Source organism: Lontra canadensis, unplaced genomic scaffold (assembly GCF_010015895.1).
Source record: "Lontra canadensis isolate GAN:19392208 unplaced genomic scaffold, GSC_riverotter_1.0 scaffold1, whole genome shotgun sequence".
NCBI classification, from domain to species: domain Eukaryota; kingdom Metazoa; phylum Chordata; class Mammalia; order Carnivora; family Mustelidae; genus Lontra; species Lontra canadensis.
In genome coordinates, this window is record NW_022630995.1 from 60,986,515 (window position 1) to 61,008,304 (window position 21,790).

At 46.9% G+C, this 21,790-nt stretch overlaps 1 protein-coding gene across 4 annotated transcripts in view; it reads left to right on the forward strand.

The window, feature by feature from the left end:
- The window catches only part of SLC2A9 (solute carrier family 2 member 9), a 210,000-nt gene that overhangs the window by 39,197 nt on the left and 149,013 nt on the right, over positions 1-21,790 (forward strand). For all 4 annotated transcript variants that reach the window (XM_032855051.1, XM_032855069.1, XM_032855060.1 and 1 more), the window contains one exon: positions 17,474-17,598. In XM_032855051.1, the coding sequence (XP_032710942.1) occupies positions 17,474-17,598 (125 nt within the window). The remainder of the gene's footprint in view (positions 1-17,473; positions 17,599-21,790) is intronic.

Sequence of the window (21,790 nt, forward strand, 5' to 3'; positions counted from 1 at the left end):
ATGTTGAAATTTCCCACCCGGGTCCTCTCTAGTCAGGTCCAGTTTACCTCCTCAGCTTCATTTCTCACTTCTTCCTGTCCTGAAGACTTCTCTGAGATCAGACTGATTATCAGTACATTTCCCCAGACACTTTCTCTTCATCTTCACTTGGAACTTCCTGGGGGATTTTGAGGTGTTAAGGGAAAAGAAGAGTCTCTGCAGCATTCGTGTTTGAACTTGACTCATGAGCCTTCTACTCTCCAGTCGTGTGCCTTTGGCCAAGTCCTTGAATGTATTTGAAACTCAATTTTCTCCTCTATAAAGTGCCTGCAGGAAATGTTACAGGGACCAGAGAAAGTGAGTGGAGGGAGAAGAGCCCGTTATCAGGAATCCACTAAGTAGAAGGTACTCTTACTTACCAAATGGCTTGCTGTCCTCCTCCTCACCCTCCTGATACCCTCACATAGCAGGTGCTCCCTAGCTCTCCATATTGCAGTGACCTGAACTGGAAAGGAGATTCAGCAGACCCCAGAAAATCTTTCCACTCTTCAGGGCTACAGAAGCACTATTTAAAAAGTCGCTACCCCTTCCTTTACCCTCGGCCTCACATGCCCAGCAAGGAGCAAGTTAGAGCTGATGGTGTTTCAGAGCAGGCTCTCGTGAGGCTGGGACAGGAAGCCATCCTGAAAACATGCATATCATGCTCATGCGGTCCCCCAGTGAGGCAGGGGAGGTGCTGACATCTACCTTGACCCTAAGGCCACTTCCAGGTGGTAAATTGTGGGAAGTCTGGCCTCCAGAGAAATACAGCTATTGCATAGTGGAATGAGGGCTGCCATTTGCTGAGGTCCCCCAGTGTTCCAGGCACACACGTGTGCACACACACACACACACACACAGTCCTATTTCATTTACTCCACTCCCTGAAGTCTTGAATGGGGCATGGAGTTCAGAGCTTACACCGTGCCTGAACTCAGGTTGGACCCATCTATACAACCTGGTGCCCCTTCCACTGTGCCAAGCAAATCATGAGTAGGGCTCTGCTGGCAGTGGTGCTATAAAATCCATGACTCTTTGACCACAGGGAGGTGACTAGTTGGCCCCCTGATCGGCCTTACCGACTAGGGTCCATGAGGCACTGTTACTAAGCCCCAGTCCTCTGACCTATTCTAATTAGATAGAGTCACCCTTGGCCCCTGGATTTATGGCCTGTCACATACATCTGCCTTGTATCTGGCCATGGCACTTATACCCCCAGGCTGCCCCATAAGGAGTTTCTGAACCCAAGTGGATGGTACAGGGACAGCCACACTGTAGTTGGGGTCAGGATGCCAGGTGTGTGATGTGGGACTTTGCCCCCTCACCTCTCATCCAGCACCTTCACCACATGTAAAACGAAGGCAACAAAAGTGGCTTTGCAACTTCCAGCAGCATGGTGCAAAAACAAAACTAGAAGGAATGGAAAAGAGATAGTAGGTTTCAAAGAAAGTGATTTTCTAAGTGAAGGAGGAGTTCTAGGTTGGAGAGAGATTCTATCAAAAGGTGCTGGTCCTTATGCCCCGGCCAGCTGTCAGTTCCTTTTTTCATCATCACAGGAATAAAGGTTGAACTGAGATGAAGTCTCAGCTTGAGTAGGAACTCTGTTGGGAGGAAAAGGAGCAAAACCCAAAGAAGTCTGCTGCCGTTTATTCACTCCCTGCTGCACAGCAGTGCTTGACATTCCATACTTCCTCACTTCTACAACTCTGTATCGTTGTCCCTATTCTACAGGTGATGAATCTGAAGCCCTTAGGGGCCTAGCAACTTGCCCGAGGTGACAGAGAACAAGGTTGACCTGAGATTCAGATCTGGTCTGTTTGACCAGAGCCTGTGAATTTCCTATCATGTGGTGTCTGTTAAAACTGCCTCTTGATGCCTTATTGTTTGTCTCCCGGGGCAGGGGCTTTTGGGGAGAAAGAAGAGGGTGGGCTTAATGTGCAAGGCTGGGATGGGGTCCCACAGTAGGGGGACCTCATCCTTGCTAGGACATGCTGAATTTATCTCTCAGAGGTACAGGTTCCTTGTCTCCTGGAGTCTTTGGCTTGGAGAATTCTGGTTGAATCTCTCTGCTTTTTTGGGGTCATCTGTCTCTGGCCACCTGGCTCTAGTGACAGAGCCCTCCTTCCCTCATGAGAGAGGTTGGTGACCATGTTGGCGCATGGATGCTGGCTAGAGGTTGGGGCCATGTATGAGTCACTCAAGTTCTCCAAGCTTGGCTTAGTGACAAAACGAAGATAAAGCAATGGCCTATCCGAGGGTTGTCATGAAGATGAAACGAGATGGTGGGTATAAAACGCTCAACCTAGTGGTTGACATGGTGTGTCAGTGCCCACTTTATGTTGGCTAGTGTCATTGTCATCCTTGTCCCCATCCTCACACGGTCTTTCTGCGGCCCATGAGCCCATCATTCGACAGAGCTGGCTGTGAATATGTTCTTCCAGTTGCACTGAAGTTGGCCTCCTTAACGCTTATTGCTGGATCTAGTTTTTCCCTTTAGAGCAGAGCAGAGGAAGTGTGCAAAAAACAAAAGAAAAGAAAAGAAAACAAAAACAGAGGGCTTTGAAATTGGGCCCTTAAGCATCTTCTGTTTTAATTAAATAATTTATTTTTTAATATATTTTCAGTGTACCAGAATTCATTTTTTATGTACCACACCCAGTGTTCCATGCAATACGTGCCCTCCATAATACCCACCACAAGGCTCACCCATCCCCCCATTCCCCTTGCCTCCAAAACCCTCAGATTGTTTTTCAGGGTCCAGAGTCTCTCATGGTTCATCTCCCCCTCTGATTTCCCTCAACTCACTTCTCCTCTCCATTTCCCCATGTCCTCCGTGTTATTCCTTATGCTCCACAAGTGAGTGAAACCATATGATAATCGACTCTCTCTGCTTGACTTACTCCACTCAGCATAATCTCTTCCAGTCCTGTCCATGTTGCTACAAAAATTGGGGATTCATCCTTTCTGATGGAGGCATAATACTCCATAGTGTATATGGACCACATCTTCCTTATCCATTCGTCCGTTGAAGGGCATCTTGGCTCTTTCCACAGTTTGGCAGCTGTGGCCATTGCTGCTATAAACATTGGGGTACAGATGGCCCTTCTTTTCACTACATCTGTATCTTTGGGGTAAATACCCAGTAGTGCAATTGCAGGGTCATAGGGAAGCCCTATTTTTAATTTCTTTTTTTTTTAATTTTTAATTTTTTAAATTTCTTCTCAGTGTATCAGAATTCATTGTTTATGCACCACACGCAGTGCTCCATGCAATACGTGCCCTCCACAATACCCACCACCAGCTCAGGCATCTTCTTGAGCAAGCAGCATAACCACATTCGTCCATCCAGCAAATATTTTTGAACACTGACTGGGAGTCAGACACTGTGACCGGCACTTGGGTCTCAGCGACAAACGACAGAGCGCGAGCCCGATGCCTAGCTGTCAACAATCCACTCTGCACGTCATGGCGGCACCTGAAAGCCTTGCGGAGGGGGGAGGAGGAGTAGAGATGCAAGAGGCAGCTGGTGCCTCTTTCAGGTTTAAATCTGTAAAGTCCAGGTAAGCAAGCCCCACTAAGGGGATGGCTTGTGAGGGCAGCAAGAGATACTATTTATAAAATGTGTCATGTCACTCACGCCTGTGACAGGAACCCAAACCAGTCTGGCTCGGGCCCAGATGGAACTAATTGGCTCACGCAACTGGAATATAGCTCAGCTGAATCCACCTGTCTGTTTTCTCTGTCTCAGCTCTGCCTTGCTCTGCGTTGGCTTCAGGTATAGGTGCTCTCTCCCCGGTGAGGGCGAGATGGCCCCAGCAGCCCAGGGTGACACTGCTCCTGCTCAGCATCCCCAACATAGGCTTCTCCTGCCAGGAGTTTTAGTAAAGTCCCAGGCCTGCAACTCATCTACCTGTGTGAGGTTGCATACCCTTGGAGCTTCTCAACCAGGGCCGGTTTTGCCCCTGCCAGGGACATTTGACAATATTGAGAGGTGTTTCTGGTTGTCACAGCTAGGGGGTGCTACCAGCACCTAGTAGAGGCCAAGGAGGCTGAGCTGAGCATCCTGCAATGCCCAGAACAGCCACCACACACAGAGAATTTTCTGGTCCTAAATGTTAATAGTTCCCAGGTTGAGAAATCCTGGTAAGTAGCATTCTAAATTTAATTTAAAATTACTGTACCATGTGCCCATTCCTAGAGCCACAGTAGGGTGGGGCTGTGACATAAAGTGAGGGCGGGAATGTTTCTTGGAGGAAATCCAGGGGACTCCCACCAGAAGAAGGGTGATGGGATTGAACAAGCAGTAACAACCAGTCTCCCATACATCATGCCAGGCAAATAGCAGATTCTCAAAAGTGTTATTTTTCTCTTCTTGTTCTACTTCAAGATTTTATTTTTTTTTTTAAAGATTTTATTTATTTATTTGACAGACAGAGATCACAAGTAGGCAGAGGGGCAGGCAGAGAGAGAGAGAGAGGAGGAGGAAGCAGGCTCCCCCCTGAGCAGAGAGCCCGATGCAGGGCTCGATCCCAGGACCCTGGGATCATGACCAGAGCTGAAGGCAGAGGCTTAACCCACTGAGCCACCCAGGTGCCCCTACTTCAAGATTTTAAAGTGTGTCTTTACTTTATGGGAATGAGAAAGAACATTAGCTCTTAAGATGCTTGTTGGAGGAACCCGCAGGGTACATGGCAAGCATATATAAGGCTTGAACAACAGAAATTTCTTCTGTCGCAATTGGAGAGGCTGCAAGTCCAAGATGAAATCGGCAGTGGGATTGGCTGCTCCAGAGTCCATTCTCTTCGACTTGCCGGGGGCTCTCTTCTCACGGTGTCCTCACACGGCCTCTTTCCCTATGTGAGAGCACCCCTGGTGTCTGTTCTTATAAGGACCCCAGTCCCATCGGATTAGGACCCCATCTTTAGGACCATAATTACTTCCTTGAATGCCCAATTTCCAGATACAGTCATGGGGTGAGGGTTAGGGCTTTAACAGAGGAATTGGCACACAGTTCAATCCGTAATAGAACAGACACACTGGATGCTGACCGTCTCCTCTTTCAGGCTGGAATTGTCTTAGGAAAGCGAGTTCCAGGAGCAGAGCCTGAGAGGGGGATGGTATGTTTTGTGGAGGAAGGGCTCTTCAGGAGTTCCCTTGAAGGTGGTAGAAGCAGAAGAGAGAAAAGGGGGAAGAGAGCTAAGACAGGCTGTGCTCTCTGATCCAGTCTGGCCTTGGCTGGCCTGCAGGGGTCTGGAGCATGAATCATACCCCGGAGCTCTCCCACCTGGGGCCACATTCTCCTCCCACCACTCTCCAGTCAGTGGCTGCAGGCTGCACTGGAGGAGGGGACATCTTCTGGGGTAGGCAGTCTTCTGGAGAAGGGCCAACTGGGAGTCTTGAGCAGCCACAGACACAAAGCAGGGCATGAGGGGGAGAGCTGAGGGACGGGTCCCCACTGGGACTCCTGATACTCCACCTCCATTCTGCCAGCCTCGGAGGCTTGCCATGCACTGTGAGGGTGGCAAGGACTCTGGGAGAAGAAAGCCATCCTGGGGTTCAAGGCAGATGATGCAGAGAAAGACTGGGCCTGGCGGACGTGGACTTCAGGAAGGCAGCAGTCCAAAGTCTAAAACAGAGAGTCAGCCAACCCCAAACGTGCAGCAACTTTGCTACAAGTTGTTTCCACATCATCTGTTTGTCTGATTGTGGACAGTACCCATTTGTCATTACTGATGCACGAGCTGGAAATGACAGTTAAAACTCAACAAATAGTCACTCCTGCCCCACACTGCCCGCCACACATCTGTTAGAACCAACACTGCCCTCCTCTGGGCTCACATAGGACTTTCTCTTTTCCTCTGTCACATCACTTAGCATTTTATGCTGTTACCACTTAATTACAATTACATTTATGTCTTTTCCCTGCAAGGGGAGCTCCTTGATGCAGGAAACATGTGTCTATATGAGCCCACATGGTGCAGAAGCTGGTACATGCTAGGCAAGCAATAAACATTTGTTGGATAGATGGAAGAACTCATGAAGGAATGCTTGATGCTTGAGGGGTTTTCTATTATTACTTCCCAAGGTGGCCACTTTTCTCCTGCTTGCATACTTTTATTCACTCATGCGCTTATTTTCCCAAAAAGTATTTATCGAGCACTTGCTATATGCCAAGCACTCAGGGGAGAACAAAGGGAATAAAGTCCCTGGGGTCACAGGTCTCCTGGCAGAGGGAGCAGTAAGCGCAAATATCCTGGGGGGTGAACAGGCTCAGCTTCCTTGGAGGTAAGACAGGATGTCAGTGTGGCTGGGGCCAAGTCAATGAGTAGAAACTGCAGCTGGGGAGGTCACTGAGATTGGATCCAGAGGGCCTTGTGGGGCAGAGTTGGGACTTTGGCTTTTACTCTGAGTAAGACGGGAAGTTACTGGGGTGTTTTAAGAGTGGGCCTGCCTCGCAGTTTGAAAGGCTTGCTGTTATCAGTGCATCTGGGGAGGCCAGTTAGGATCATCGTGACATCATCCAGGTGGCACCGGGTGTGTAACAAGACACAGTGAAAGGCAGAAAGAATTTTATGCATTTGGGACATATTTTGGAAGTAGAGAAAACAGACATTACTGATGTATGATATGTGGGGAGTGAAACAGAGAAGTAAAAAATAATGCTAACGTTTTTGGCCTGAGCATCTGCAAGGATTGTGGTGTGTTGTTTTCGTTTGGGTTTTTTGTTTGTTTGTTTTGTTTTGAGGTAGGGAAGCCCATGTGAGGAATAGGGGTTTTTTGGGGGCAAAGGAAGAACAGTATTAAGAACTCAGTTTTAGGTATATTCACCGTGATTTGCCTGTTAGACCCACCCTCGTGAAGACATGCAGCAAGTGGTTAGATATATGGATCTAGCCCTCAGAGGGGAGCGCAGAGCTCGGATGTATGTCTGGGTGTCGTCAGTACATAGGTGACACTAAAAGCCGGGAAATGAGATCACCTAGGAAGTGTATGGAGGCCAAAGGAATGGGCTCAAGGGCTGAGACCAGGAGCCCTTCAACACTGAGAGGGTTGGGAAGATGATAAGGATCAGCCAGTGAGGAAGGAACAGACCCACCACTGCATGAGGGCTGGAAAACATGTGAAGGAAGGAAGTGGTGATCCCCTGTGTTCAGCACTGCTGAGAAACGAAAACCGGGCCTGAGCTGTGGTTGATGGATTTAGTAATGTGAAAGGGTGTTCCAGAAGCGTGATGGGGAAGACTAACACTGGAGTGGGTTTAAGAGAGAAGAATAACTTGGGACAATGAGTCTAGATGAGTATAGTTTCCTTCTAAGATGGGAGCTACAGCAGGGTGTAAATGAGTTGTTCCAGCAGAGGTGGAAATCGGTAGTCAGGAGCAGGAGATGAAACTTGCTGAAGCTACTCTTGTGCAGGTGAGAGGGGCAGGGGAACTGGTCAGTAACTGGAGGGGTCAGCCTCAGATGAGAACAGGGATGGTACATCCATAGGAACCCAGGGGGAGACAGTGTGTGTGCACAGAAGCAGGGAGTCGATGCATGTGGAGGGAACACGTGACATCCTCTCCGGATTGTTTCTGCTTTTTCGGTGGCGTAAAAAGCAGGGTCATCAGCTGAGAAGAAAGATGGGGGATTTGGAGAGAGAGAAGATATGCAAAATAGTCCTGTAGGAGAACAGGAGACCGAACAGTCCAGGGAACCACAGAATGGCTGCCAGGGTTCCCGAAAGCCTGCTTGAGATCAGTGCTCCTGAATTTCAAGTGACACCAGTCAACACAGTTGTGGGTTTTTCTCCAGCCAAGCTGAGCTCTGTGGTGCATGGGTGAGGTAGGTGAGGATCTAACCAGAGGTGGAGTTTGCCAAGCATGTGTAATGAAGGCAATTGGGTCAGTGGGTCAAGGAGCTGAGGGTGTATGGCTGTTTAAAATGATGGATCATGGAATTCCGGCTGGGTAAGCAGGAATGGGTGGACATGAGGAAGGGGAGGATTGGTGGAAACAAGGTATGATCTTGGTTTATAGGCTAAGCCAGGCTAAAGAATTGTTGGAAGGGTGGGTGGTAGCAGCCGTATAGCCAAAGGCTCCCCATTCCACTAGGCCTTTCCAGAAGTACTTTCTAAATCCAGCCTAAATATTCCCTGTGTCTTCCACCACTTGGTCCTGTGCATTGAGCTAAAGCATGACATAGTGGAAGCTCTCACATTTTCTCTGAGCCTTCTCTTGTCCAGGCTCAGTGTGCTGAGTCCCTTTGGCCCTTTCTCAGGTGACCTACTCTCCACCCTTCTCATCACCTTATCACTCTTCCTTGTATTTGGCCCCTTCTGCTGGGAGCTGAGGATCTTCTGGGCTGCGCAGGAAAATTCTGCACTATGGGAAAGCTCAGAATGATGGGTCAGGTGTCCCAGGTGGGGTTCTGTGCCCAGAAATGGCATGGCCCTGTCTCCCTTGTTCTGTTGCCATGTTTACCCCCTGGGGAAAATGGGGGAAAAATCATTAAAATCCCCATGTCTGAACCCCAGTGAGTCAACTTTGTAAATAATTTTGCAGGTAAGGTTTCCATCTTCACTGGGACACTGTCAGGCTGGGGGTTATTTTGGGAAAGAATATATTAATATGATGAGCTTGCTTAGACGGTATGTGGCCCTGTTTGCAAATATTTCAAGTCAGACCTGAATGTGATTCTAACATTCTCTGCATAGCACAAAATATACCATCATGTCCAGTGCATGAGCTAGGTCCGAAGCACTTTGTGGAATCCCTGGCTCCTCCTTCTCTCTGCCTCTGTCCAGTTCATCTGTAAACCCCATGAGCTGTCTTCAGAACATACCAGGATCTGACCACGTCCCACTGCTGCCATCCTGGTCCAATCACCATCAGTACTTGATGTGATCAAGTACTGAGTGATCCATCGTCAGATCTTCCCAGCTGGTCTCCCTGTTTCCACTCGGACTTCTACAGCCCATGGTCAACATAGAAGACTGTATGATCTTGTTAATTAAAGATGTCAGTCAGGGAGCCATCCCATCCCTCTCCTTAGAATCTTCCAGGGTCTGCCCATCTCTTTCCAGGTGAGAACCCAGGTTGTCATGGTGGTTCATACAAGACCCTCATGAGCTCCCCTGCCCATCTCTCTGCCTTCATTCCACTGCTTGTTCTCCTGCCCTCCTCTGCCTCCAGGCCCCTGGCCTCACCGGCGTACCTGAAAATAGCCCACGTCTTTATACCTCCCTACTAAGATTGCTGCTCCCTGATATCTGTATGGCTCATCTGCATTCCTTCTGTGCTTACTGTTTGTGCTTAATGTCACCTTCCCAGATGTCTCCCTGTGTAAACTTCCTCTCCCTCGCTGCATTAGTTTTCTCTACAACACTTGTCACCATCTGACATGCTACATATGTTTTATTTTTTACTTGTTTATCGAAAAGAACATAAAAGCAGACTCTAGGGCATGTTCACAGCTATATGCCAGACCTTAGAACGGTGTTCATCACTCAGTCCACACTGAAATGTGTGTTGAGTGAATGAATGTCAGTGGAATGAATGAATGATCATTGAAGGAATAAATGGATGTGAGTAATATAGCAGCCACCACTGTGGATAGCTCTGTGTCAGGGTTACTGGGATGGTAAATCTCCCATTTAATAGTATGTCCGCTTGACCAAGTACTCAAGTTCTAGATCCGTTTCCTTCACGTGGGAAATGGGGTAGCAAGATTACCTAACTCATGGGTGTCCAGTGAGTATAAAGCACTTAAAATAGTGCCTTGGCACATAGCAAGTACCCAGTGAATATTACCTATCACCATGGATTTTATTTTTTTAGTTTATCGAGGCACCAAATAAGTTCTAGGTGCCATCCTCAACACTTTTCATAAATCATCTGATTCTTGCAGGAGCCTTACAAGATAGACACTGTTACATCCATTTTACAGGTGTGGAAACCAAGGCTCAGAGGGTGTAGGAAATCTGCCCAGGGTTGTTGAGTCAGCATGTGGATGGGCTGTCCAAGCAGGAATGTTATTGGAGGTGAATTCAGGAGAACAGTATTCATCCTGCCCATAGACTTAGAAGCTGAAGGAAGACTCAGAATATGTCAGAGCTGGGAAAAAAGGAGGAAGCTTGGCTTAAGATGACTTGCCTTCTAGAATTTACTCCTTCATTTATGCAAAAAAGATGTATGGGGCACTTGCATGTGCTAGGAAAAGGTTTAGTCCTTGGAGCTACAGCGATAAGGCAGAATCTCTGCGCCCATGGAGCTGATACTCTAGGAGGGCATATGCCAACATAAACAAAAGAAATGTGGGCTCATATTCTGTGTTGTTGGGCCCGTAAAGAAAAGTAAGATGATAGGGTTATGGGCGATGGGCCCTGCAGCTGGGGGAGTGGCTGCATCAGATAGTGTCAGAGATGGCATTTGAATCACTTGAGTGAGATAAGACTGGGACAATGAATAGAGGGGCTCCCAGGACAAGGGTCGTGGGTCAGGAAAGGAGCCTGACACCCCTAAGAGATGGCAGGAAGGCTCATGAGCATGAAGACCTGAGTATCAGATGGTGTAGCAAAGGCCATCTCATGCAAGGTTTTATAGGCCCAGGAGTGGAGTTGATCCTCAGTGCAGTGGGAAGCCCTAGAAGGTTCTAAGTAAGGGGAAGTATGTCAGTGTTTGCTTGGCAAGGATCGCTGTAGCTGTTGGGTGGACCATGAATTATACAGCAGGCCAGGAGTGGAATCAGGAGCCCCCCATGGCTCCTACATTTGTCAGAGTGTGAAGCAATGGTGGTCTGCTCCACTGTGGCACTGTGAACTGGAAATGGGAGAACTGCTTTGCCCTGGGATATATTTTGGAAGTGGTGTCAGTAAGACTCCATGATGGAATGCATGGAGGTCAGAAGGAAAATAAGAGAGGGAAGTATTATTCCCAGATTTTTTATGTAAGCCACTAGGAAGGTGGAGTCTTTATTTACTCAGATGGGGAAGACTGAGGAAAGAGGGATTTGGATGTATTTGTTGAAAGATTAGCATTGGGAATTCAAGAGTTCCATTTTAAATATGCATGGCTTGAGATGCCTGTTGGACATGCAAGTGGAAATGCCTAGGAGGCAGCTGGATATGTAAGTCTGGGTTGAGATGACTCTAGGCCCAAGATACAGTTGGGAATTGCCATCGGTTAAGGTAACAGGACTAGGTGAAATCACACAGGGAGGGAGTGGAGGCAGAGGACAGACCAGCCTTGAGATGAGAAGGAGAAGCTGGTAGGGAGAAAACAGGAGAGAGTGGGATCCCAGACATCCTGAGAAGACTGTGTTTCAGGAAGAGTACATAGTCAACCCTATCAGATGCTGTTGAGAGGCTGTCCTAGGGGTACACAACAGCTGTGTTTGTCAGGGTGTGTGTTCCTGGTCATCTTCACAAAGGCAGTCTCCACAGAGTGGTAGCAAGGATCCAATCAGTGGGACGAGGAAAGAAGGGGAGGGGAGCAGACAGTACCCTTTAAGGAGTTTCACTCTAAAAGGAGCTGACACAAGGGGCAGTGGCTGCAGAGGGATGAAGGCCAAGACATAGTAGCTATGTTCGTATGGGAATGGTGGGGTGGAGGGTGGCTTCTCTCCAGTAGTGGACAGCCAGTGTGCAGGAGACCGATGCGTCCTACCTTTCTGGGGCAGCTTTAGCCACACGCAGGTGGCTGCCACCTTGTAACGCCTCCACCTCCTCCTCGGTGAATTGTCCAGGTCATGGGTACTGCTGGCTACAGGTGTAAGAGATGAAATGAATGAAATGAGACCATTTATGTAAAAGCCATGCTCTTTCTAGACTCTTCAGATGGTCTCTTGTTGAGTCTGCATCAAGTATTGGGATTCTCTAGGGAGGGACCAAAGAGTCTCTCTTCTTATGTGCTGTTGGTGGATCTGATGAGAAGCCAGCCTTGCAAACCACCAACTAATGCAAACATTATTGCTACGAAAGTCATGACCATCATCCTAGCATCAGAGGTCCAGCTTAACTGGAACAGGGTCATAGGAGTCGATGTCTGACTTCTGATCAAACCCTTCATTGCTCAGTCTATAGGTTACAGAACATGTTGTTTTGCTCAACATCCAAGAATCCTGAGTCTGGCCTCAGCATTCCTCCCATCTCTCCCCTCTTTCAACAACCTCTTCACAAACTTGATTTACACTAGGCTCTGCATCCACAGGGGTTTGTGCTATGAGGTCTCAAGGAGTAGAACTGGGGCCCGAGATGGAGCTGCAGGGAGAACACTTTGGCTTTTTGTGGGAAATCACTTTTTCATAGACAAGCTGCTGCCATGCCTGGGATGGAAGGCTAAAAGGCTGAGGCAGCACTGCTGGGGCCTATGAGTCAGGCCCACTCAGTGGGGGCAGGGGGGGCAGGGTGCTGGAATCCCAGAAAAAAGGCTGGGGCTGCAGAACAGATGCACCTGCTGCTATGGGAGCAGGAAGATAGGAAGGGAGATACCCAGCCTCCTCTTTTTGCCAGGGGAGATTAACATCAGGCCCCTCTTTGGCCAGGCCTACCAGAGAGCAGGAAGCAGAGAGTCTGGGAAATGTAGTTCCCTTGGAGACGGCAGAGCAGAGGAAGGATTCCCTGGATAGACAGGCCAACGACAGGCACAGGTCCCACTTATACACTCTCAGCATCAGTATCTTTACTTCTAATTGACTTCCGTGTGACAGATCATTTTTCTGTGTCCCTAACTAGATTTAAAAACCCTATGAGGGCAAGGACAGGGACTGACTTACTCCCGGTGGTAGACCCCATGTCTAGCACTCACTAAATACTTGCCAGGTGGAAACGCTCATGAAAGTCCTCGCTTCTGTGAGGCCGCAGGTCTTCCCACCACCACCCAGCTCTCTTCTTAAGGCTGACATGTCAGTTCCTCAGAAGACTGAAGGGAAGGGCCATGAGCACTGCACAGACCCGGGGCACTAGCCTGCTCTCATTGTGCTTTGAGGTCTCACTAATAACAGAAATTAGTGCTTTTGGATTCATCGTTTTGAAGCCTGAGTCTGTGACCTTCTGCAGGGAGGTCAGCTTAGAGGGGAATATCTATTTTAAATCTTGGCCAAATCATAATTTCCCCTCATTATAACATCCATTTAAATTGATTTTTTGACAGGGAGGTTGTATTTATATCTTGAATAATTAATACATTCATATGGTATAACTTTCAAAAGGACCAAATGAGTGTCAAGTAGGAAGTTTCCATTGCATTTCTCTCCGATCAGATCCCCTTCCTCAAGGCGACCTGTGATGCCACTTTGTTGTGTATCTCTTCAAAGGTTTGTATCAGTCTTTTCATGAACGCATACACGCACACCCACACACTTATTCTTCACACAGATTGTTGCATATTCCACAAAAAGTTCTGTTCCTTGCTCTTTGCAGTTAACAATCTATCTTTTTTTTTTTAAATTTCTTTTCAGTGTACCAGAATTCATTGTTTATGTACCACACCCAATGTTCCATGCAGTACGTGCCCTCCATAATATCTGCCACCAGGCTCACCCAACCTCCCAGCCCCCACCCCTTCAAAACCCTCAGATTGTTTTTCAGGGTCCATAGTCTCTCATGGTTCGTCTCCCCCTCCAATTTCCCCCAACTCCCTTCTCTCCATTCTCCATCTCTCCATGTCTTCTGTGTTATTTCTTATGCTCCACAAATAAGTGAAACCATATAATAATTGACTCTCTCTGCTTGACTTATTTCACTCAGCATAATCTCTTCCAGTCCCGTCCATGTTGATCCAAAAGTTGGGTATTCATCCTTTCTGATGGAGGCATAATACTCCATAGTGTATATGGACCACATCTTCCTTATCCATTCGTCCGTTGAAGGGCATCTTGGTTCTTTCCACAGTTTGGTGACCATGGCCATTGCTGCTATAAACACTGGGGTACAGATGGCCCTTCTTTTCACTACATCTGTATCTTTGGGGTAAATACCCAGTAGTGCAATTGCAGGGTCATAGGGAAGCTCTATTTTTAATTTCTTAAGGAATCTCCACACTGTTTTCCAAAGTGGCTGCACAAACTTGTATTCCCACCAACAGTGTAAGAGGGTTCCCCTTTCTCCACGTCCTCTCCAACATACATTATTTACCGTCTTGTTAATTTTGGCCATTCTAACTGGTGTAAGGTGGTATCTCAATGTGGTTTTGATTTGAATCTCCCCAATGGCTAGTGATGATGAATATTTTTTCATGTTGTCTGTTAGCCATTTGTATGTCTTCATGGGAGAAGTGTCTGTTCATGTCTTCTGCCCATTTTTTGACATGATTATCTGCTTTGTGTGTGTTGAGTTTGAGGAGTTCTTTATAGATCTTGGATATCAGCCTTTTGTCTGTACTGTCATTTGCGAATATCTTCTCCCATTCCATGGGTTGCCTCTTTTTTCTGTTGAGTGTTTCCTTTGCTGTGCAGAAGCTTTTGATCTTGATGAAGTCCCAAAAGTTCATTTTTGCTTTTGTTTCCTTTGCCTTTGGAGACATATCTTAAAAGAGGTTGCTGTGGCTGATATCAGAGAGGTTACTGCCTATGTTCTCCTCTAGGATTCTGATGGATTCCTGCCTCATGTTGAGATCTTTTAATCCATTTCGAGTTTATCTTTGTGTATGGTGTAAGAGAATGGTCAAGTTTCATTCTTCTACACATAGCTGTCCAATTTTCCCAGCACCATTTATTGAAGAGACTGTCTTTTTTCCACTGGATATTTTTTCCTGCTTTGTCGAAGATTATTTGACCATAGAGTTGAGGGTCCATAACTGGGCTCTCTACTCTGTTCCACTGGTCTGTGTGTCTGTTTTTATGCCAGTACCATGCTGACTTGGTGATCAGAGCTTTGTAGTAAAGCTAGAAATCAGGCAACGTGATGCCCCCAGTTTTGTTTTTCTTTTTCAACATTTCCTTAGCAATTCGGGGTCTCTTCTGATTCCATACAAATTTTAGGATTGTTTGCTCCAGCTCTTTGAAAAATGCTGGTGGAATTTTGATCAGAATGGCATTGAAAGTATAGATTGCTCTAGGCAGTATTGACATTTTAACAATGTTTATTTTTCTGGTTGGAAAGAATGGTCTTCCATCTTTTTGTGTCTTCTTCAATTTCTTCACGAGTGTTCTGTAGTTCCTCGAGTACAGATCCTTTACCTCTTTGGTTAGGTTTATTCCCAGGTATCTTAAGGTTCTTATGGTGCTATAGTAAATGGAATCGATTCTCTAATTTCCCTTTCTGTGTTTTCATTGTTAGTGTATAAGAAAGCCACTGATTTCTGTACATTGACTTTGTATCCTGCCATGTTATTGAATTGCTGTATGAGTTCTGGAAGTTTGGGGGTGGAGTCTTTTGGGTTTTCCATATAAAGTATCACGTCATCTGTGAAGAGAGAGAGTTTGACTTCTTCATTGCCAATTTGAATACCTTTTATTTCTCTTTGTTGTCTGATTGCTGTTGCTAGGACTTCTAATACTATGTTGAACAAGAGTGATGAGAGTGGGCATCCTTGTTGTGTTCCTGATCTCAAAGGGAAGGCTGTCAGCTTCTTGATCTTCCCACATAAAATATACAAAGCCCCTTGTGCTTTAATGTGTGTACAATGTGCCATTATAGAGATGTGTCATAATTTATTTAAATAGTCCATTGTTGAAGGACATCTGGATTGTTTCAGTTGTTCACTGTTAGAAGTTGTTCATCAACATAGAAAGCTTTGCCATGAGCAGTCTTTGTACCATCATCACTGAGCCACAAAAGTCATTAGCTTTGGGATTCTCTAAGAAGATGTAGGAAGTAGAAAAGTTTAATGAAATGTTTGAGATAAGTAAAAATTGTGTAAAGAGCCCTGGCCTGGAATTTAAGGGTTCTAGCACCCAAAAGTAATAACAAAGCCCCTTTCAAGTCCCTAGTTTCTTGCAATTTACAAAATAATTTAGTACTTGTTAACTCATTGAATCATTAGGGGAAAATGCCCTGTAAGAAGCTATGGTGTTTTCCTCCAGCTTCTTGATTCACTAGTTGTATGACCTAAAATAAGTTTCCAATTTGTCTATATCCTGGTTAATTTATCTATAAAATAGGGATGATAAAGTGCCTACCTCATAGGATCATTTTGAGCATCAGTTGAGCTATTCATATAAAGTACTTAAAATAGGGTTTGTCATATAGCCAGTGTTCAGTCAGGATGAGCTATTACGATCATTTTATAAGTGAGGAAAGGAAAACACAGAGCAATCAAGTACAAAGTCACCTAGCTCATAAAAGCTACAGCTGGTGCAGGGACCTGGGTCTCCAGGCCTCCAAACAAGTCACGCTTCTCAACCAGGAGGTCTTAGGGATATGTTCACAGAATAGTGAGAGTAGTCCCGGGACAGAGCAGCTAATAATATTTCCATAGGGGTTTGACTCACTGTGTTCAAGGGGATTAGTTCAATCTCACCGTTAGTGCTGTAGTTCATCAAATTGAAGATGTCATCACATGTAAGAAGCATTGTTACATGATCTGCAGAGGAGGGAGGGAGGGAGAGAGGAAGGGAGGAAGAGAGGGAAAGCAAGGGAAGAGAAGGGAAGAAGGAAGGAAAGGAGGGAGGGAGAAGAGAAAACCTGCCAGTTTAAGCTATAGGATACTGCACTGGTTATTAAGCTATTGTCTCTCCACTCCAAACTTACCCTTGATGCTCTGCTCTATGATGCAGGGGCTGGGACTGGCATGCCTCATCTGCCCTTTGACAAGAGGGGCACTAGAGGAGGAGGGACAAGTGGCTTGGTCCTTTTAGTTTGGTTGAATTTCCTACTAGTCCCAGCAGTGAACTTGGCAGTTGAGTCTAGTTCCCAGATTATGTCTACTCCCCAGAACATGGTGCCCCTCAGAGTAGCAGCCCCAGTGGGCCAGCGCCCATCCTTGAAGATAAGCAAGGGGTTAAAGGTCCCTCTTTCAAGCCCCTAAAGTGTCAGCACCAAATGGACACCACCTCTCTTCAGAGATTCCCCCTTTGACATCTCAGACTCCCAGTGCCTGCCTAACCAACTCCCTATGTTAAATTCTCTCTGTTAAAAGCACTAGGGTGGTTTCCATTTCCCTGCCTGAGCTCTGACTTTTGGATTCTAAGACACATCTTGATATCAGAAATGTTAAGTGAAGGTCTTAGAATTGATACATATAGTAGTGCATCAGGTAATTCATGGATCACGACAGTGCTTTTGAAGGTGACCTAATCAGTCCCAGTGGTGAACCGAGAGGGAAGAAGTGCCTTGCTCAGAGTCACAAGTTAAAAGTGGCAAGTGGGGGCTTCTGGGGCTCTGGCCCATTTCTGACCCTTAGGCTAATGCTCTTTCTACTGTGCTTGAGTCTTGCTATGCTGTTCCATTTTGAAGGCCTGACCCCTGCTCCTGAGATGGGTAGGTTGACGTCCTCATGGTGGGCCTCCTCATCAAACCACCCTTTGTTTTCCAGGAAGTACACTCTGCTGGTCAACAATGGGTTTGCAATTTCTGCTGCACTGCTGATGGCCTGTTCCCTCCAGGCAGGAGCCTTCGAGATGCTCATTGTGGGACGCTTCATCATGGGCGTGGATGGAGGTAAGCCTTCACCAAGGCAGGGTGGGACATGATCCTCGGGGGTGTTTGGAAGTGTGAGTGGTGTTTGAGGCTGTCACATGACTGGGCTCCTATTAGTATTGAGTTGCCAGGGACCAAGGATGCAAGAAGTCTGCATAAAGGAGGACAGTCCCATGAGATGAACCACACATGAGGCTCTGGCCTGCTAACTGAGAAAAACTAACTGGGAGAGACCCAAGTCAACTCTGGAGACCTGGATGGTCTTCAGTCGTATATCATGCCTTTTGCTTTGTCATCTTCACTGTAAAATTCATATTCCAAGGTTGTCTGTGGTTTCCAGGGAGTTTTTAATGAGGGTCGTGTTTCCTCTCTGTGCCTCTAACTTATTCATTCTTTCATGTATTCACTGAGCATTCATTATGGAGCACCTGCTGTGTCTGGCGTTCTTCTCCATGCTGGGGACACAGTAGTGAATGAAGTCCCCTACTCCCTACCACTGCAGCTTACATTCTAGTGGGTGGACGGATATATAATTGGATATGTAAGGTAGATAGGCAAGCCCTAGGAGAAAATTGAAGCAGGACAGGAGGATAGTGGGGGCTATTTTAGATAGGCCAGCCAGGGAGGACCACTTAGTGTAGGAAATATATGAGCAGATATCAAAATGAACCAAGTGGGAGAACCAAGAGAGTATCAGGGGAATTGGGTTCTTGACCAAGAGAAGAGTGCACTGGCCCTTAGATGGACTCATGCTTGGCACATCAAAGGGAGAGTGAGGAGACAGCATGGCTGGAACTTGGTGAGCTGGGGAGAGTGGTTGCAGATGACATTGAAGAGGGGCCAGTCACATCACGTTGGGCCTTGCAGGATTTGTGCCAAGGGTGATGGGAAGCCAGAGGAGGGTTGAGAGGAATGTGACATGAGGAGATTCCTCCTGCTTCTGTGTAGAGAAGAGTGTAAAGGAGGGTAGGAGTGGAGTCAGGGAGCCAGTTGTCCAGGGGAGAGAGCCATTGCAGGTCAAGATGGTGGCCAGGAGGCAGCAAGGTGCAGCCAGCTGCTGGCTCTGGGGTGTGAGAGAAGAGGAGCCTCAAAATTTGTCATTATACCCAGCCAACCAACCAACCAGCCCTGCTTTCTTTTTAAATATTTCAAGTCAGTAAGGTTTTACTTGTAGGCATTTGTGGAAAGATTGCAGGCTTTTGGATTAGAAATCCCTGCCTTTGCGTTGAAGTTTTGTAGTTTGCCAATTACTGACTGGCAAGTTGCTTAAATGGCTCTGAGCCTCAGTTTCCCCATTTGTAAAATGGAAATGACAATACCTACTTTGAAGGACTGTCATAATGCTCACAAAATGCTGTGTGTGTGTGTTACATATGTATATGTAATCTGCCAAATGCTATTGGAACCTGTGAGCTTGTTAAAAGCTAATTCCCTTCCTTGCTGATTCTTGCACGCTGCAGGCACCAGGCTTTTGGGAGTGAGCCCAACAACAAGTATATATCAGGGAGAGGTGAGCAGGAGAGTGAGGACCTGAAGAAGGTCAGGGGAGAAGACTTCCTGTCCCTTCCTGCTGCTGGTGGGAAATATTCAGGATTAGTAATAACCAGACTTGGGGTGAAATTACTTCTCTGTCTTGGTATTCAAGTAGAAAGGAGTTGGCTATAGAAAATGTTATTTGGTAAGAATAATACCTGAAGTTTATGTGGTGCTTTGCAGTTAACCAGTCCTGTTCATGGTTTCTTCTGCTCTGATCTCCTGCTAATGCTGAAGGACTGTCAATTTGTCATTTTTCATCAAGGACACCAAGGCTCAGAGACATGTGACTGAAGTGGTTAAGGCTGAGGTCTGCGTGTTTACACTGACTGGGCCCCCCCAAACCTACCTTGATTTCATTATTTTGTATCAGTTAGGTTTTGCTCTCTGAAGCCATTAGCAAACATAGCATAATGGCTTCAAGCAATAACTCTTTTGCTGAGCTTGGGGTTCCACAGGCTGGTGGGGCAGTTCTAATGTGGGCCACCGCCGCGGCTCTCCGCTGGGCTCCCTCCCATGCCACAGTGGGCTGCAGCCCAGCCAGCAGCGGGCTGACTTCACATGGGCTCGCTCATCTATTTGGTTCTTGGCAGCTGGGTCGGTGTCAGGGGATCCCTGCAGGGCCAGCTCATCCTGGCTCCACGTGGTCTCTCAGCCTTCGGTAGGGCGGCCCAGTCTTCCCATGGGATCCCCAGAGTGCCAGAGAGTGGTACTGGGGGCAGGACCCCATGTGCAAGCACCTGGCAAGTCACTGCTCATGGCGCTTGTCAGTGTCCCATTAACCAAATCAAGCCCCCTGGCCAGGGGCACCATCAGTGTTGGAGGGACCTACGACCTAGGGATGCAGACTCAAGGGGTTCTGTGAACCAGTGGGGTCACACAGCAGCATTCTGCCTCACAGTCCTAGCCTCTTTCCCGGGCTGGCAAAGGGGCTTCATCAAAAGCCACCCCCCCCCCCCAGCTCAGTGGGATGCAAAAATTAACTGATGGCAGGTATGTGTGAGAAGCACTTACTACATTCCAGGCCTATGGTGCCTTCCCCCTCACCAGGAATGGTGACAGGATCATTGCCATTCTTGGTGCTATTCCTTTTATTCTCAGCTACTAAGGTACACATCCCAGGTGTAGACTATGATATCCAGTTTCAAAGGCCCTGCCGGCTCAGGACGAAGGCTAGGTGAGATGTGGCATGCCCGGCCTTTCCCAACAGAGGCCATGGAGGGCCTGCTTTTCCAGCACATTTACATTTTATCTATTAGCCTCTTTCCAGTGGTCTTGCCTCTCCAGTTCTTCTGGGGAAGGTGACACTTACTTCACAGAACTAGTTTCTCTCTGAGCTTCCTTAATTAAAAATAAGCTGGACTCTCCCAACCATCTTGATGTTAATGGCTTGCTAAAAGACAACATTGGTCTCCCAGCACCTTGTAGGCCCTCTTTAGCATATGAAAACTCCGTTGAAACCTTCCTTCCCCTCCCCTTCCCCCAACCACAAGGTACATAACCTGCCATCCCTCACAACCCGGGGCAGCAGCTCTTCCTGCCCAGGGGTCCTGTCCCCGTGCTTTAATAAACCACCATTTTGCATCAAAAAAAAAAAAAAAAAGAAAAAGAAAGAAAAGAAAAAAGAAGCTGGACTTGAGAGAGGCCATTTTTACAAAGCCCCATTTTCAAGTCAGATATCTGTTAGACCCCTTTTCTGATGATATTTCCAAAAAGAAACAGAAAAAAAAGTAAGAACAAGGAATGGAGAAAAAACCAGACACCTCTGACTTCTGGAATACAACCTACTGGAGGTAGGCCAAGACATGGAGGCTTCCTGTCATTTATTCTCATCAGACCCTCTCAAAGCAGAGCTGGGGACTTGCAGGCATTTAAAGGAAGACATTTGGTCAGAAATAAGGGAAAATTGCTGGCCAGGAGATGAATTGTCTGTCCTGCTCATAATAAATAATTTAAAGCCAAGTGATAAGCCTGGAGGATTTTCAGAAGGCTGTGCTGCTCAAGCCAGGATTGTGGGCAGTATTTGGAGCCATAGTAGAAGCCCCGGACACCTTCTCCAAGTGTCCTTTCTCTAAAAAGCTTAGCAAAAAAAGAAACACATTTTCACATTGAAACAGACTTGGTGCAACTTGGTGTTGGAGGCAAAATCCATGCAGATGTTAAGGTCAAATTAGAAGGGTACAGAGGTGTTTTGTGTTTGTGGAGGATTGCATTGGACAGGTTCCCACCAAGCTGCCCCAGGCTTGCTAAAAGACAACATTGGTCTCCCAGCACCTTGTAGGCCCTCTTTAGCATATGAAAACTCCGTTGAAACCTCCCTCCTCATAAGTCTGAGTCTGTGTATGTGTGTTTCTGCATATGTGCATGGCTGTATGTATGTATGTGTCTGTGTGTATGTGTGTTTCTTTGTGTGTGTGCATATATGTGTCTGTGTATGTCTCTCTGTGTTTGAGTCTATGTGTTTCTGTGTACCTGTATGTCTGTGTATGTGTGTCCCTGTGTGTATCTATGTCTCTATGTGTATGTCTGTGTGTCTGTGTGTTGGTGTGTTTCTGCATGTGTGCATATATGTGTCTGCGTATGTGTGTGTTTGAGTCTGTGTGTCTGTATATGTGTGTATGTGTCTGAGTCTATGTGTATGTGTCTGGATATGTGTGTATGTGTCTGAGACTGTGTGTTT